The sequence below is a fragment of the Aspergillus costaricaensis genome, assembly GCF_003184835.1.
Source record: "Aspergillus costaricaensis CBS 115574 unplaced genomic scaffold BO79scaffold_22, whole genome shotgun sequence".
Taxonomy (NCBI): Eukaryota; Fungi; Ascomycota; class Eurotiomycetes; order Eurotiales; family Aspergillaceae; genus Aspergillus; species Aspergillus costaricensis.
This window is the reverse complement of record NW_020291822.1, coordinates 528,156-544,262: the sequence shown is the minus strand read 5'-3', so window position 1 is coordinate 544,262 and position 16,107 is coordinate 528,156. Positions and strand designations below refer to the sequence as shown.

The following is a 16,107-nucleotide window of genomic DNA, read 5'->3' as shown; positions in this document are numbered from 1 at the left end:
CCCAATTCGCCTTCCAATCCCTTTTTTCTCTCTCCACATACCCACCTCATACTCCATACATTTCACCATGTCCAAACCCAGAGTCCTTCACATCGGCGACCCCATCAAATACAACCACGACATCTACGCCCGCTTCGCCTCCCAATTCGAAATCATCCGCCCCAGCACCGAAGAACGCGCCCGCGATGCCTTCAAACAAGCCCTAAAAGAGCGCCGCTGGGGCGACTTCGACGCCATCTTCCGCCCCTTCTGGAACACCGGCGGCGAAATGGGTCGCTGGGACGAGGAACTGATCTCGTTGCTGCCCTCGTCGGTGAAGATCGTTGCTTCGGCGGGTGCAGGCTACGATTGGGTGGATGTAGATGTTTTTGCTAGATATGGTATGCCCATCCTTCCCCCATACCCTTATCCCCTTCCCATCTTATCTCCTCAGCGGGTATAAGTAGATATACTAATACAAATTCGATAATGATACAGGAATCCTCTACTGCAACGGCGCCGCCGCATCCTCCGAATCCGTCGCCGACATGGCCCTCCTCCTCATCCTGAGCGTATTCCGGAACCTGCGATGGTCCCATTCCGCAGCGCACAGCATCAACTCGACACGATTCCTCGATGCACATACGAACTCACCCCTAACGGCACGGAACCCCAGCACGCAAGTCCTGGGGATCATCGGGCTCGGGCAGATCGGGTATACGATTGCAAGGAAGGTGCACGCTGCGTTTGGGATGAAGATTCTCTACCATGATATTATCCGGAAGGAGCAGCGGGTTGAGGAAGAAGTCGGGGCAGAGTACGTGAAGAGTCTAGAGGAGATGTTGGGACGGGTGGATTGCGTGGTTGTGGCGACGCCGTTTGCGGGGAGGGTGTTGATGGATCGGGAGATGTTTGGGAAGATGAAGCGGGGGAGTCGGTTTGTAAATGTGGCTAGGGGGGGGCTTGTGGATGAGGAGGCGTTGGTGGAGGCGGTTGAGAGTGGGAGGTTGAGTGGTGTGGGCATGGATGTTCATGCGAATGAACCGTTTGTGCATCCCAGGTTGGCGGGCAATTCGAGGGTTATGATGATGAGTCATAATGCCGGGGGGACGGTGGATACGCATGTTGGGTTTGAGAGGTTGGCGATGGAGAATATTGAGGGGTTTTTGGTTAGGGGGAGGGCGTTGACGCCGGTTAATGCGCATTTGATTAGGGGGAGTAAGTTGTGATGTGATGGGGTTAGGGTTTGTAGGATGGGGATGGTGGTATTAGTGGTTAATATTGGATTGGGATATATTATGTGTGTATCAGTCTCGGGTACAGTAGTTAGAAAGAAACCGGAATATGGAAGTATCAGACTTGGTGAAGGGTAAGCAAACACAAAAGTCAGTAAGTTAACTACCATGAAAATGTCTCCTCGTAAAAGTCCACCTTCTTGTTCCCTTGCTTCGCCCTCACTACCTGACGCACATCGTCACCCATCTCGCCAGGCCCGCAAACACTCACAGCCATTGCGCCGACCTGGTGCGCCATCTCGACATCCAGAGTGTCCCGGAAGGATGGCCGGCCGGTGTTGATACTTATCGCCACTCCTGTTGGGGCGGAAATGGCCCATGGTGACTCCGGGGAGAAATCTTCGGGGCTGCTGTCGCGAGTGCTGAGGTAGATCTGGATGGACAGGGCGAGCTCGGGGAATTCAAAGTATGATTCCTGTTTTGGCACGTTCGGCCCTTGCAGGGCTGGGTGGCTAAAGAGGGATACCATCCAGGGCTGAATCCAGGACAAGTGGTCTAACAAGGGGTAAGTTATGGCTGCTTGAACAAAGTCCTTCGGGTCGACTCACCTAAGCTGCGGACGACCCAGACGAGGGTCACTCGTCGGACAGCAGTTGACCGGGATGCGAACCCGTTCACGATCTCGAGGAGGTAGGCGATTGGGTGCGTGATACCAATGCCGCCCGCGACCAGAAGCACCGATCCATATGAGTCAAGTGACTCCAAGCCCCCTGTTCTTGTCAGATACTGTCTGAGCTATGCATGGGAAGGCTTACCGTATGGCCCTTCTGCAAGGGTGATCGCATTGAATGTCCGCTCGGGCGAGTTGCCCGCCTTTCGTACGAGCTTACTAGTGAGTCCATCGCGTCCTTTGACCAGGAAAGATACTGTCGTCTCCTGGGACCCTCCTACTGCACGATCGAGGGAGTCGTTGGAGGAGTTGGTGGCATCCTTATCAATCACACTTGTTCCGTCTTTCGATGTCCAGGCTACCGAGAATGGATGGGAAGTCCACAAACCCACTGATGGCATATACAGGTACGCATATTGGCCAGCTTTGAACCTCCATGGCCGTGCCACGGTAACATTCACGCGCGCCACATCGCCAGGGAGCATCTCCACGGTAGCCTTGGAGCATCGTGTGCCAATATTGCGCCAGATAACACATGCCAGTCGGGTTGCTCTCTGCATACTATTAGCCATACTCGATGAAATTTGACACGTGGAATGGACTGTCTCTCATCCCTCTGAAGGGACAGAATGCTTACATCGAAGCCCCAGAGGACCACTGTAACCAGCATGGCATATTGATGCGACATGCCTTCCAGGTGATACCATAATCCCACGAATGCCATAATGGCCAAAGCGATATGGGAGTGAAGGAATGCTTCATAGAATGCATGTCTGACTGGCGACAAGGACTGGAATAGAATCGTTGTGAACGCAAAGATGGCCTGCATTCATCGGATTTATCAGCGATCGGCCTCAGCCTATTGCAGCGATAAAACATACAACCAAGCCGCAGATGAAGAACTTAGTATTCCAGATGAGAAGTGTGGCCGCGGCCAAGCCGCCCTCTGTCGACCGTCAGCTTTCCACTTCGCCCAATCGCACAACCATACTTACCTTCGAACACTTTCATCCTAACAGCAGCAATCATATGGACAAGCGCCGAGAAAATGATGGTCCGTCCAACCCAACGGTGCATGAGATTGAAACAATCGAACTTGATGCCCAGAAGAGGTACCAAAGGGTTATTGCGGCCTGCTGCCAAAACCAGCCCGGGCAGGTTCAGCACCGCCATACTACCTGCCGAATATTGAAACTCGAAGATCACTTCGTCCCAGTCTTTCCACCAGTCAACCATGACAAAGAAGAAGACAATGTTGATTGCTATGTAGACGGCTAGCAGAGCTGCTTCAAACCGCAGCGGAAGGATGCCCATGTGGATGTTGTTGCCGAGTTTCAAGTAGCGACTATGGCGTACGGATAGAAGTGGCGCATGGAATACATGCTTGTATAGACTGGTCGAGATGGTGCTCCTCCGTTTAAATCGACCCTGTTTATCGGTTCGTAGAATTTCGCGTAAACGCCGGCGATGGTAAAGTCGTATTAGCGTACGGCCAACAAACAAAACGAACAATGCACCAGCGAGAATGAACATGGGCGTGGCCAACGCTACATTCATCGGTGGATGGTAGTCTATCTGTCGGGCCTCCCCGGGCTGTAGATGATCTACCCCCATGATGTCTTTGCCTTGAGGCTATCTGCGTAGGCGAAAAGTGTCGGGCTAGGTTCAGTGTTGATATCTATGTCGGGTCAACGGAGGCGCACGTTTCCAGAAGGTGGGAATGGAAGAGACCGAGTCACACCAACAGGGTATTCTCCAGCTACATATATGACAAGTCGGGCTACTATACATATGGTTCCGATCGTGGCGTCCCGAAGCGACTCCCGAGTATCTCTTCGATGCCGTCATGTAACCGGATCGGGGCTTCAGAGGCCATTTTGGATTGGGCCGGCAGATCTCCAGTGTGTCGTGCTCTCAGGATTTTGGCGCATCCAGACACTACATCTCAGCTTCCACATGTATCAGACGATTGCAACCTAGAAGAGTGGGGGGCTGGGAGGGTCCGCGGAAGCGTGCCTGGAAATTGTCTATCTCAGTGGGAAACAGGCACAAGAGCTCCTCTAGCCAGCATGGCAAGCTTCGATCTCGAGTATAATGGCCAAGGAAAAGCGGGTCTTTCAGATTTGGCTCCCGTTAAGCTTTCTTCAGCGTGTGGCCAATCAATTGTTGGTCTGCCGTGCAATGGAATGGCATCGCCGGAAACGGAAAGAAGGTGGATGTAGCTGCAGCGTCCACAGACCCGAATAGTCTCCAATCATCATCCTGTGGAGAGCAGATTGTTGCATTCGCCCGTCTTTCTAAATGGTTTACAAATACATGACTTGGTGGTGATGTAAGCTTCTGGCCTGGGTGGTGTTGGCTCCCAGCCTAAAATGAGAGGAGTTGAGCAGCTCAATTAATGCACCGAGTAGAGTATCCAGGAATACGTTACTCGCGCAACTAACAGAGACTCTGTTGTCGAATGCATCTAAAACACATCTGCATGCTGAGTGGCTGGCCATGCTTGACAGAGACATGTTCAATTCCATCCTTCCCATATCGACGCAGTCAATAGAACTGACGTCATGGACTGGCTGGATCCCCATGGAGAGCACGATTGACAAGGAGGGACGGGAATCTATGATCGCTTGAATGCCTGGGGAACCCGGGATAATGGTTGCATCCCGACCGATAACCATCGGGCATTGAAGCTCGACCTGGGCCGGTTGCAACGGTGCAAGCTTGGGACTGTCTCACTCACTCAGGGCTTCCGCCGAAAGTACCTGATTAGCTCATCACTGAGGCTTGTCGAGGCCCCCATCGACCATTCCAATGCCACCATATTTTCCACCATACCATGAGATTTTTTGTTCTAGCCAGGTCAACTGTCACCTGCTAGGAATTACATCCAACATCTGCCTCTCGACCATTTTCAGGCAACATGCGACGTAATGAGGTGAAGACGCGGCGCAGTTCAGTCGTGAAATGCATCTCTGGCATATCGGCACTGTCTGGTCTGAACCTTGACAGTGAAAGTTTGCTAGCTTAATGCCCGCAAGCTTAATGTGCTTACAAGGCTGGATCAGGCACGGGACCAGGGGATGCACGCCGCGTGGTCGGGGGACTGCCAAAGTCTATTCCACATGCTGAAAGTTTTGGCCGAAAGCAAAAATGATCCTGCTCGACCATGAGACATAGCCAGGGGTAAGTAACGGGCCTGAGACATGGCCCAGGAGAAACCCGACAACATGAGACATCCGCGACAGGAACCGCGACACAACTGAGACAGGCACCATCTTCAGTCATGGATACGCATGCATACATGAATGATGACTGGAATCCAAATATGCACTTAAGGAAAGATTTCAGCCCCGGGGCCACATTGGATACGATTATCGCAAAACATTATTAAGAATTACAGACAGATGATGAAAGGTCTCAAACATCTATTTCTGTTCCATTCCGGAAGCTGAGGGAGGATAATTGAACAGACCAGTGTCACAATCCAGTAACGCCTTTGACCGGGCAACAAGAAATGGGGTAGGGTGCAAATCAGCGATTGCGCGGCCCAGTCACACACAACAATAAATTGCCTTTGAAGTAAAGCAAGATGGAAAAATACACGTGAAAGGAAGACGATTCCGACTTAGTCATATCATTAATGGGAACGTAACCGTGATATCTCTGAAAGTTTGTATCCGGGTGGGGAATTTTGTCACGAGATTATGGAACTGCTGGGCTCCAGGCGGCAGTCACTTTCATCGAGACCAGAAGCGCCAAAAGTCGAAAAATCCGTCTTTGTTTTCTTCTCTATTTTGATTGGTCTAATCGACGAGTGCTCACGACCTTCTTGGGTACTTTTTCTTCTTTTTGTCTTTCAGTTGTTTCGACCTGATCTTCTCCTCCTGAATGCAAGAGTAGTCGGTCACATCGACCCCAGCACTATGGCATAGCGAGGTGCATTCGGTTTCAATGACCTTAACAAGCTGAGAAGTGAAACCGTAGAAGGCCGGATTGTATGCATTCCGCGCCCAGTACATGAGTTCGGATGCCACACGACCCAAATTCGGAATGGATTGCGGCAAAATCTCGGGCTTCTGCGACACACGTAGCTTGTCATTTTCCTCTTCATCAGAAGAAAGCGAAGACGACGGGGTGGAACTGCGCGAGGTGGGAGAAGATGGCGAAGAGGACTCCGAGGACGACAGATAGTCGGTGTCAGAGGCGAGGACATGGAGCAGATGGTACACAGACGCGAACCCGAGAAGCGTCAGATCCACCGGGTCAAGCGGCAACTGATTGAACCATGTGACAGCTCGTTGGATAGTGAAGGATGCCGGTAGAGAATTGTCGCCTGTAGTCCTAGCCGTAAATATAGCCGCAATCATTGCACAGCGAACCGAGATCGCAATCTCTTCCCGCACGGACACAGGAAGAGATGAGTCAAGAAAGTTGGATGCTTGGTTCTGTTTGCTCTTCCCTTTATCCTTCGGCAACGCGGCGAGGACAGTTCCGATGTTCGCAGCGCGGTCTTGCTCGAAGAATACTGCCTTCATCACCAACGCTCGAGTATGGGCGGCGGAAGGCTGAGGAGCGACGTCCAAAGCCAGTTTGATCTTCGCCTTGAATAGATCGCGACTCTTCTTCGCGTCAGGACCACCGGAGCTAGCTTCGAAGTATCTGAGCAGCGCCCGTTGCAAGAGATGGCTAGACCACCAAGCTGCGAGGGCATCCAGGGAAGATTGAATGGCAGGGTCTTCTTCCACCACATCCAGTAGAGCCTGGTCATCATCAGTGCCTTCTTGCGTGGGACGATTCCAAGTGAGGTTTGCCGCTCTTTGCACGATGCTGTCAATCATGACTTCATCGCAGTCCAGTTGCAACAACGCGGCTAGGTGGCTAGGCAGGGCATCAGGATGATCTTTCGGCATAGCCTTGTGCATGGTCCGAGCGAGGTCCCATTGATACCTTGCCAATGAACGAGCGACATCATTCGACAAGTCGAAGCTCCAAGAGCCGCGGTCCCCAACTCTCCAAAGCAGAATACGGCAGTGGAGAGCTTTGAGCATCATCCTCATCGGACTCCTAGGCAGGGTACCTGCCGCAAAGATGGTAAGGACTAGACGACTCTTGCTGATTTCAGCGTCGCCACCAGCCAGTTGTGCGTCAATAGCAATATCCCAGGTCTTAACTCGTCCCTTTTCGTCCTCCTCGGTAACCCCGGTAATCGAAGAATACAGCTTCCAACCCAGGAGACATCGCAAGACGTACTCGAAGCAGCGCGAGGTCACGACGTACCACTCGTGGAAGAAGCGGTGGCGCGGGACCCCGACTCGCTGTATGCTTGTCAGCCAGGCCTGACGTCGGAAATTTGACGATGTATCAGACGGTGACGAAGTCTTCAGCGAAGAGGACTGTTCACCAGGAGTAGCGTTGAAGAGGTAAACGAAGACAATGAATGCACTGCCGACGACAAGGGTGGCGAGAATAAGAAAATGCGAGATGGCTCGTGCATGCCATGAGTACCAAAAGTTTCGAGCCACTACAAGCCAATATGCTGCGGTGGGGCTCTGGAGGCTAGCTTGCAGGTTTCCGAACAGGTTCATCGGCATTGCCAGCAGCCCCTTGGCGGTTGACTCCGTTTTCTTTTCGCTGCCCATACCCTCGACGATCATTAAACCAGCAAGGGCACCAAGCATGTACTTGTTGGGGTAATATGAGCGCCTGGTACGACCACCACATGGGGAGGAGACATTGTTGTTGCTGCTAGGGTATTGGATGTATGATTGAGAAAACGCGTTATCCTTGGCAGTGGATTCCTCTCGCATGCGTTTGAAGGCATCGGGTACCTTCAGCAAACCTTCAGGGGGGTATAGAGAGGTCGGCGAGTGGTCACTAGGACTATCCTCGACATGCGAGAACACACTGGGGGATGAGCTCGCGCCAGACTCTGTGGAAACGGTGTAGTTGCTGGGTGAGGAGACGGATGCTGCGGAGGTCAGTGATTGATCAACGGCCTTTTCCGCTTGACGAAGTCGGTTCTTCAAGGCCATGTTCTCATCCTCAAGTCGCTTGTTCCGGATCTCCAAGTGACGAATGTACTCGGTGGCTTTTGAAAGGATAGAGGCCTTGTTCAACTTGTTGGCGGGAGTGACCCCTTCGTCGTCGTCATCCATTAGACTACCCGATGCATTCTTCGACGCTCGGAGACTGGGTACACTATCCCTCAACTCGGCAATCTTCTCATTGAGGTTGGCTCGATAGCGTTTCTCGATGACGTTGTGCGCTCGCTTTTTGGCCGGCATCTTCTTACCGGTCGGGACAACTCCACTCACGGTTGACCCATCATCATCACTGCCCGACTTGCGTTTGCGAGCAGTTCCTTCCGAGGATAACGGGGAACCTGACGTAGCGGAAAGCGCCGACTGGAGGTCGGTACCAATGGATCCGATCTTCGATTGGCACACGCCACCGTAATTTTGGTCGAGTAAGGAATCGAAAGGAATATTGGTACAGTCCAGGTTGATGTCAGGAGAAAAGTCGGACTTTTGAAAGAGATCTGTGTTGCCAATTGACGCATTGGGTGAGGTGAAGGTAGTATCAAAAGGGGATTGGGAGACGTCCTTTGCTCCATCGGCGAAGCCCTTGTCGTCCCATCTCATCCACTGCGTCCAATCCTGGCTCGAATCTTCCGTTGTAGACTGGGCGAAAGTCGTGGAGTCGGCCTGTGAGTCTCTTCTGTCCGAGGACTGGAGAGGAGAGAACAGCTGAAAGTCGCTCCCCATGGTGGGCAGTGCCATTCCGTCCAGCGGCCAAGGCCGGGACCGCAATCGATAGCGTCAGTGCCCTGCGGCAGGTAGTACGGAGGTGAATTCCGGCTAGCGTTTAGTGATAGGTTAGTGACCAGGAGACGGATATGAGCAAGATAGCGCGATCGAACAAAGTAGTTGTGATGGTGACTGTTCTATGAAGAGGCAGGCATACCTGAGGGGAAAGAAAGGTCAGGAGCGATGCGGCTAGTTGCGGGTTGAAGTCACCGGCGAGGGTATCACCCACCCCAACCAGACGCGCTAACGAGACTAGATTATGAACAGTGGAGTCTGGCTCAGGGACAAGCAGACGAGCAGTAATTGAGGGTAATTGTGGATAGATGGATGATGGGAGACTGGGTTGGTTTGCAATAATACAGCCTGGTTGATGATCTGTCCAGGCGATGCAGGTAGTAGGAAGAGAGAGAGAGAGAAGGTTTGACGCTGACAGGGTTGTCGTGGCTTCCGGAGACGACCGTGACAGGGCAGGGCAGGCAAGGTACGTTTTAGATCTTATCGAACCGTTGGGCGGTTGAGGGCGCGGCCAGTGACTGGATCAGTGGCTCTCCGTCCCGGCGGAGCAGATTTTGACTTCTTGCTATGTTATGCTAAAGAGGCTAAACCGAGAGAGGGGCGCATGTACTTTGCAAAGATCACCCCCTCAATGCTGTCCCACGACGGCAAATGATTCAAAGATGATGATGTAGCAGAGGGAGAAAGGGTCCGAGGGAGAGTAGGTGGCCAGCCAGTCCAAATCACAAGCGACCGAGAAAGGAAAGGCGAGGCATGGACTGTGGACAAAGTGAATTGAACTGAACTGAGCTCCATCTCCAATTGCGCTGCCTGAAGGCGAAAGGCGGGCGGTGATCCTCGGCCAAGATTCGGTGGTGGGCGTCGTATGATCGCGGGTGACGGCGCTTCCGGCAAACCGAGCCAGTCCTGGGAAAGTGGCACCAGATGGAGCTGATGTTTCGGTATTATTACTCATCACGTGGGAGAAGCCGGTGCCTGCAATGAGTGCATTTCAGTCATAGGAGCTGATAACTATGTATGGTACGTATGGTTAGATGGTGTATTAGTACCTTCCGCCTACGTATTCAGCCAATGATGTCGCGAAACTACTAAAAATAACATACCTCGGCGTCCCACTTACTCAACTCTTCATGTCTTTCGTACAGTAAGATACTCTGCCCGTATCTATAGCGATGCAGCTGAATGCACAGAGGTGCATACAGCTACTTTACCTCTGCTTTCATTTCTAGTATCTCCTCCACCTGAGAGAAAATAAGCTTAATTGTTAGCCTTTTACCATTTTGACTAGGGTGACCTCATTATCTTCATGTCTATGACACCGCTTGTCTGCCTTAGTCGATGACTGTTTGTCAACTAAATATATACTAACACACGTTGCAGTGGGTCTCTGCTTGGATGAAAGAATCTATCACCGAGAACCCATAAAAGAGAGCATGCCCGGAGGCTTCAAGATGAGGTTCGATGCTACAAATACAATTCTCAAGTACATACTAACCCCCATATTTTAGTTCTGTCGCAATATGTCTCTAGTGACTCGATAGGCGTCTTCGAAGGGCACCTGAGATGAACCCCCGCCAGCCATCCGCAAAGTCCGACCCACAGAAATACACCTGTCCGTGTGGCCTCCTTATCGCATCATGATACTTTTGCAAGAATCCAGGTCCCCGAACCGGCATGACCCCGCCAGCATATGGATCCTCGGACCAGAGATGGCCACATGCAGAGTCAACCTGTATGCCCGTGGGTCGAAGAGTCTCCACCAGACGGATGCTCTCCTCTGAGCGGTCCAGATTGTTACCTGGATGGGCAAGCAAAGTTAGGAGGGTGTAGTTGCCGTGCTTTCCATCTGCAAAGCCGCTTGCATAGGGCATACCACCTCCCTCACAGGTAACATTGAAGCCGTTTTTAAGATCGGATGATGTGCATACAAGGAGCTTATCTGACTTTGCCGGGGTAACGCCGGTGGAGAAAGCTTCCCTTTGGAGTGTAGATAGAGGGGGATCGAAGGTGATGGATGAGATCACGTTGATGGGCATTGTCGAGATGACGAATTTGGACATAAACTGATTTCCATCTTTCAGGGTGACAGTAACAGGATAATCGGGGAATTCTCCACCTGTCTGAGTGATCGATGTCACAGGAGAACCAAAGATCCGGGTTCCCTTGTAGTCATCAAGGATTGCGCGCGCGAAGGCCGTGGTGCCTCGTGCGATCTTGTATTTCATGGTGGCTATCTCCATCATGGCAGGATCAAAGTTGCATAATGCATGGGTATGAAGCACTTCGGCAAAGGAAACCTTTTCCGGCGAGACGCCATAGAAGGAAGCGGTATGCGCGCTAAGCATTGACCTTCCCTTCTGGCTGCAACCATCGAGCTGCGCAATACGATCTGCTAGGCTGAGTTTATCCAGTTCGAGGTAGTCCGGATTCTGTTCGACACTCGAAGCCGTACAAAACGGGAATTGGATTACACTGCGCCCGCCTTGCCCATCAACATCAAAGAACTTCTCCATTAGTTCTTCTAGTCGCTCCAGCATGACTTGTCCTTCAGCAGGATCCTGCTCTCTAGCAGGGTGAGACCGCGATTCCTTGACCACGGACTCACCGTTCTCAGGAAACGCCACAGTTTCCTGAAAATTAGCGAGGTCATATCGTTGCAGCTCGCTGAATACATGTGGTTGTTGCCAGTGCACCCATGTGCCACCAAGCTCCACCTTGGTATCGTCTCCTACCTCTGAAGTCCAACAACGACCGCCAATGCGATCTCGAGCTTCAACGAGGAGCACGCTTTTGCCTCTAAAAGCAAGGTCGCGGGCAGCAGTGAGACCGGCAAACCCCGCACCGACAACAATCACATCATATCCGAAAGAGAGGCCTGACGGTGGAGTGGATGGGACAACGGCCGCAGTGGCCAATCCTTCACTGTATACTTAGCCGAGTAACTATAACCACTCTGTCGAGGTAAGTTACTACATACCATACTGAACCACCTTTGGCAGTCCAGGTGAATCCTTCTTCTGATTTTTGCATTTTGACCGAAGAGGTTAATGTTCATTGTGGGCGAAGTGCTAATAGCAGGTGAGTTGAACTTATCCAAAGTAAAGAGATGACGATCGGTCTCCGCGGATTCCGTTATCTCTCAACTTTCCCCAATTCCATCAGTTAAGGATGATGATCATTAATCTTTGATACTACTAACTAGTAGTTATCAGATCATAACAGTATGTTCTATTGAAGCCTTTCTCCAGCATAGATGCTGTTGGGTCTTTTGATAGCCTCACAATATTGATTATTGTCTCCCCCCTTGTACAGAAGAGATTCGGACCAAGATTGTACCGCTACAAATTGCCTGACGGAGTAAATCATGCGAACTGCAGCATCTCCGTTAACGATCATCCGGCATGGCAGTGGGGTTGCGCGCCCCCGCTCTTCCCAACCCCGCGTATATTTCCCCATACGTCGGGGGATGTATATAGCAATCGATCCATGAGTATGGCTTAAATATTCCCAAGACGACTCTATACCATCATCACAAGCCAGATAAGTTGATTCAGAATTCGCAAAAAGTATTCAGAGACACGTCCATAAACAATATGGAATTGCAGCTTCCAAACCGAGGGGTCTATACAGACCCGGACCATAATCTCTTCATCAAAGAGGCAGAACCTACCCTCGATCACATAACCGATGGATCAAGCTTAGCAGAGGGAGAAATCACAGTAGCAATCAAGTTTAGTGGAATTTGCGGGTAATTCGTGCCGTCCAAACCCATCATCCGTGATGATAGCTAATCGTAGCGATCAAGTTCGGACGTGCACTTCTGGAAGCATGGCGGGATCGGTCCGTGGAAGGTAAACCAAGCGCATATATTGGGGCATGAGTCTGCAGGCCTTGTCGTCAAGGTCCACCCTTCCGTCACGACACTCGCAGTCGGAGATCGCGTCGCGGTGGAACCTCACATTGTATGCAAGGCATGTGAACCGTGCCTTACCGGACGCTACAATGGGTGCAAGAATCTGCAGTTCCGCTCCAGTCCGCCATCTCATGGTCTCTTGCGGACCTACGTGAACCATCCCGCCATCTGGTGCCATAAGATCGGCGATCTATCATTTCCAAAAGGCGCCTTGCTGGAGCCACTGAGTGTCGCACTCACCGCAGTGACTCGTTCGGGGGTCAAGATTGGAGATCCGGTGTTGATTTGTGGCGCAGGGCCAATTGGGTTGGTGGTGCTGCAATGCTGCCGCGCTGCTGGGGCGTATCCCATTGTGATTAGCGATGTTAACCCGGCGCGTCTACAGTTTGCACAACAGTTCGTGCCTGCTGCTCGAACACTGCAGGTTCGGCCGGAGGAGACGGACAAGGAATTCGCAGCTCGGGTGGTGCAGTTGATGGGTGGGGAGGATTGCGAGCCCGTGGTTGCCCTGGAATGCACGGGAGTCGAGAGTTCCATCGCCAATGCTATTCAGAGTGTCAAGTTTGGGGGCAAAGTGTTTGTGGTCGGCGTGGGCAAGGACAAGCTTCAGTTTCCATTCATGCGACTGAGCGAGCGCGAGATTGATCTGCAGTTCCAGCAGCGCTATGTCAACATGTGGGCGCGCCCCATCCGAGTGATGTCCAGCGGAGTGATTGATTTGGACCCGATGATCACGCATGTCTATGCCTTTGAAGACGCTTCCAAGGCGTTTAAGACGGCGTCGGATCCGAGTAGTGGCTCAATCAAGGTGCTGATTGAGGGACCAAAATAATCGATGGTGGAACCTGGGCAGCTGAAGTCATGAATGCCATAAGGCATAGCTGAACAGAACATGTATATTACACAGAACAAGACGACTAATCTACTCTGTGTCAGTGGACTGAATGGTTTCAGCAATGAACGGCTCAAGACATGGAATTATTCCCTGACTGTGAGGCGTCAAGTGTGGATAAGTTAGTGTGAAGAAGATATATCCGTTAGCATAAGAGCTAAGCTCGAACGAAAAAGAAATGTGGAGTCATGATAATAAATCGAAGATGGTAGAATGTAGAATGGTGTTTTTGTTGCTAACGGTGACTCGGACTCCGTCGGCTTTGCCAGCGATCGGCAGGTCACGCGTCTGCTCAACTTGGTACTTATCTCCCCAGTCACCTAAGCATTGTTACTCCACACTTCTCTCTTTTCCGATAAGAGATAGCAAACTTTCTTGATAAAAGGGTGAGAGCATGCTCTGAATACCTTCACTTTGAGAGTTTCCTTCCCCATCTGATCTCTGCTGTCCGACATGTACACTCTCTGGGCTGCTGCCTTGGTGGCTGCTTTGCCCGTCTCCAGGGCCCAGTTTGTGTCTCCACCCACGGATCTCATTCCCACCAAGGGATATCTTGACATCCCCGTCCGCTACAAACAGGTCCCCACCGGCATTTGCGAGACCGATCCCAGCGTCAAGAGTTTCTCAGGTTATCTCGATGTCGCCGAGCACGAGCACATCTTCTTCTGGTTCTTCGAGGCGCGCAATCAAGATCCCACCGAGGCTCCCTTGACCGTCTGGATCAATGGAGGCATGTCTCACCCCGGTCATCATTTCGTTCCAATTGCTAACTATTCCTAGGTCCTGGTTCCTCCTCTATGATCGGCTTGTTCCAAGAACACGGCCCATGCGGCATTGACGCCAATGGCTCCGTCTACAACAACCCGTACTCTTGGAACAACGCCAGCAACATGCTCTACATTGACCAGCCCGTGCAGACTGGCTTCTCCTACAGCATTCCGGTCCCCGGCTACGTAGATTCCTCCACGGACAATGTTATTGCTCTGCCTTCCCCTGTCTGCCCCGACTATGCCGCGGACATGTCCTGTGGCACCTACGCCTACCCGAACGTGAGCCTTACGGCTAATTCCACCGACAACGCTGCCCCCAACTTCTATCGCGCCCTGCAGGGTTTCATGGGCGCATTTCCCCAGTACTCGCGCGAGACCTTCCATTTCACCACGGAGAGTTATGGCGGTCACTACGGCCCCGTTTTCAATGAGTACATCGAGGAGCAGAATGCTCATCTCCAGCCGGGAGCCAAGAAGATTCAACTGGGCAGTGTGATGATCGGCAATGGCTGGTATGACCCAATCATTCAATACCAAGCCTACTACAACTTTACGGTACCCTACCGATTTTTATCTGTAATTTCTACTGCTTCGACACTAATCCATCCACAGGTATATCCGGGTAACACATACGACTACCTGCCATTCAACAAGTCCATCAGCTCGCTGATGTACAACAACCTCTACGGCCCCGGAAACTGCCTCGACCAGCTTTACGACTGCGCCGCCCGAGGCATTGACGAGGTCTGCAGTACGGCCGACAACTTTTGCGCCAACGAGGTCGAGGAGATCTACGACATCTACTCCGGTCGGGATGAGTACGACTTCCGCGAACTCACTCCCGACCCGTTCCCCTACGAGTTCTACGTCGACTACCTGAATAAGGCATCCGTGCAGGCCGCCATCGGCGCATACATCAACTACACAGAGAGCAACAACGCTGTCGGACTCGCCTTTTCGTCCACCGGTGACGACGGGAGACTCATGAACACCATCCAGGATGTGGGCAAGCTGCTCAAGCAGGGCGTCACGGTGGTCATGTATGCCGGGGATGCCGACTTCAACTGCAACTGGCTGGGCGGGGAAGCCGTGTCACTGCAGGTCAAGGCTGCCAACTTCAGCAGTGCAGGTTACACCAACATTGTCACCTCGGATGGAGTGACGCACGGCCAGGTGCGCCAGGCAGGGCAGTTTGCCTTTGTGCGGGTGTATGAGAGTGGCCATGAAGTTCCCTTCTACCAGCCCTTGCTTGCGCTGGAGATGTTTGAGCGCGTCATTGGCGGCAAGGATGTGGCGACAGGGAAGATTCTCGTCACGCCGAGTCTGCAGACGGTGGGCACACTCAAGAGTACCTACCGCGAGGGCAACGGCACGATTCAATGGGAGGTGTTGGACTCACTGGCGACGTACAATACGACCACTAATGCTCCGAACCCAGTGAGCCGGAAGCTGAAGCGGATGGGACCGGCTTTGAGGTTTCAGATGTAGATCTGAAGTACCTGCAACTGTGCGTTGAAGTACATTGTTCAGCGCGATTTAACGATCATGTCTAGCTGTGTCGCCAAAGGGGAAGCTACAGATATTAACGCCTTTTTTTCGATGCAAACATCTTACGAGCCATGAATGCTATTTATGATCAGGCCATCTACTGCCGGTGAATTATTGTAGTGACGGAGAGTTTCTGTTCAATCGCAATTGAAAGAAAACTGTAAGAACACAACATGACTCACTGGCGACAAACCGGGTGAAGATATTGTGAGAAGCAAAGTTTAAAATCTCTCAAGCCATGGGTCCCATCTCAAGCTCCTTCCAATCCATTGGTCTTAG

At 51.9% G+C, this 16,107-nt stretch overlaps 7 protein-coding genes across 7 annotated transcripts; 3 read left to right on the top strand and 4 right to left on the bottom strand.

Annotated features, from left to right (window-relative positions):
* Window positions 1-67: 67 nt before the first annotated feature.
* BO79DRAFT_269668 (D-mandelate dehydrogenase-like dehydrogenase) lies at window positions 68-1,208 on the top strand (the record flags this gene model as incomplete). Its single annotated transcript, XM_025687225.1, has 2 exons — window positions 68-380; window positions 478-1,208. 2 exons carry the CDS (start codon window positions 68-70, stop codon window positions 1,206-1,208), a joined length of 1,044 nt encoding a protein of 347 aa, XP_025538060.1.
* A 169-nt stretch (window positions 1,209-1,377) lies between these two features.
* BO79DRAFT_238756 (ferric reductase family protein) lies at window positions 1,378-3,498 on the bottom strand (the record flags this gene model as incomplete). The annotated part of the gene is made up of 6 exons (XM_025684844.1): window positions 1,378-1,769; window positions 1,823-1,984; window positions 2,030-2,438; window positions 2,522-2,707; window positions 2,766-2,830; window positions 2,880-3,498. The coding sequence occupies 6 exons, from the start codon at window positions 3,496-3,498 to the stop codon at window positions 1,378-1,380; spliced, it is 1,833 nt and encodes a 610-aa protein (XP_025538059.1).
* Window positions 3,499-5,444: 1,946 nt separating this feature from the next.
* On the bottom strand, window positions 5,445-9,022 carry BO79DRAFT_32287 (basic helix-loop-helix domain-containing protein). The gene is made up of 2 exons (XM_025689074.1): window positions 8,848-9,022; window positions 5,445-8,741 (listed from the first exon to the last, which is right to left on the bottom strand). Exon 2 carries the CDS (start codon window positions 8,661-8,663, stop codon window positions 5,703-5,705), a length of 2,961 nt encoding a protein of 986 aa, XP_025538058.1. The 5' UTR covers window positions 8,664-8,741; window positions 8,848-9,022; the 3' UTR covers window positions 5,445-5,702.
* Window positions 9,023-9,333: 311 nt separating this feature from the next.
* BO79DRAFT_219280 (uncharacterized protein) lies at window positions 9,334-9,984 on the bottom strand (the record flags this gene model as incomplete). The annotated part of the gene is made up of 4 exons (XM_025683451.1): window positions 9,334-9,680; window positions 9,826-9,883; window positions 9,917-9,946; window positions 9,982-9,984. 4 exons carry the CDS (start codon window positions 9,982-9,984, stop codon window positions 9,334-9,336), a joined length of 438 nt encoding a protein of 145 aa, XP_025538057.1.
* Window positions 9,985-10,231: 247 nt separating this feature from the next.
* BO79DRAFT_219279 (flavin monoamine oxidase family protein) lies at window positions 10,232-11,735 on the bottom strand (the record flags this gene model as incomplete). The annotated part of the gene is made up of 2 exons (XM_025683450.1): window positions 10,232-11,627; window positions 11,683-11,735. 2 exons carry the CDS (start codon window positions 11,733-11,735, stop codon window positions 10,232-10,234), a joined length of 1,449 nt encoding a protein of 482 aa, XP_025538056.1.
* Window positions 11,736-12,298: 563 nt separating this feature from the next.
* On the top strand, window positions 12,299-13,450 carry BO79DRAFT_151549 (NAD(P)-dependent alcohol dehydrogenase; the record flags this gene model as incomplete). The annotated part of the gene is made up of 2 exons (XM_025678652.1): window positions 12,299-12,453; window positions 12,511-13,450. The coding sequence occupies 2 exons, from the start codon at window positions 12,299-12,301 to the stop codon at window positions 13,448-13,450; spliced, it is 1,095 nt and encodes a 364-aa protein (XP_025538055.1).
* A 420-nt stretch (window positions 13,451-13,870) lies between these two features.
* On the top strand, window positions 13,871-15,978 carry BO79DRAFT_209925 (serine carboxypeptidase). The gene is made up of 3 exons (XM_025682702.1): window positions 13,871-14,240; window positions 14,291-14,835; window positions 14,893-15,978. Exons 1-3 carry the CDS (start codon window positions 13,964-13,966, stop codon window positions 15,766-15,768), a joined length of 1,698 nt encoding a protein of 565 aa, XP_025538054.1. The 5' UTR covers window positions 13,871-13,963; the 3' UTR covers window positions 15,769-15,978.
* The last annotated feature ends 129 nt before the right edge of the window (window positions 15,979-16,107 follow it).

Coding starts and splice junctions, on each gene's coding strand:
- BO79DRAFT_32287 (XM_025689074.1), bottom strand. CDS start 8,663: ATGGCACTGCCCACCATGGGGAGCGACTTTCAGCTGTTCTCTCCTCTC.
- BO79DRAFT_209925 (XM_025682702.1), top strand. CDS start 13,964: ATGTACACTCTCTGGGCTGCTGCCTTGGTGGCTGCTTTGCCCGTCTCC. Junction 14,241..14,290: donor GACCGTCTGGATCAATGGAG/GCATGTCTCACC, acceptor AACTATTCCTAG/GTCCTGGTTCCTCCTCTATG. Junction 14,836..14,892: donor AAGCCTACTACAACTTTACG/GTACCCTACCGA, acceptor ATCCATCCACAG/GTATATCCGGGTAACACATA.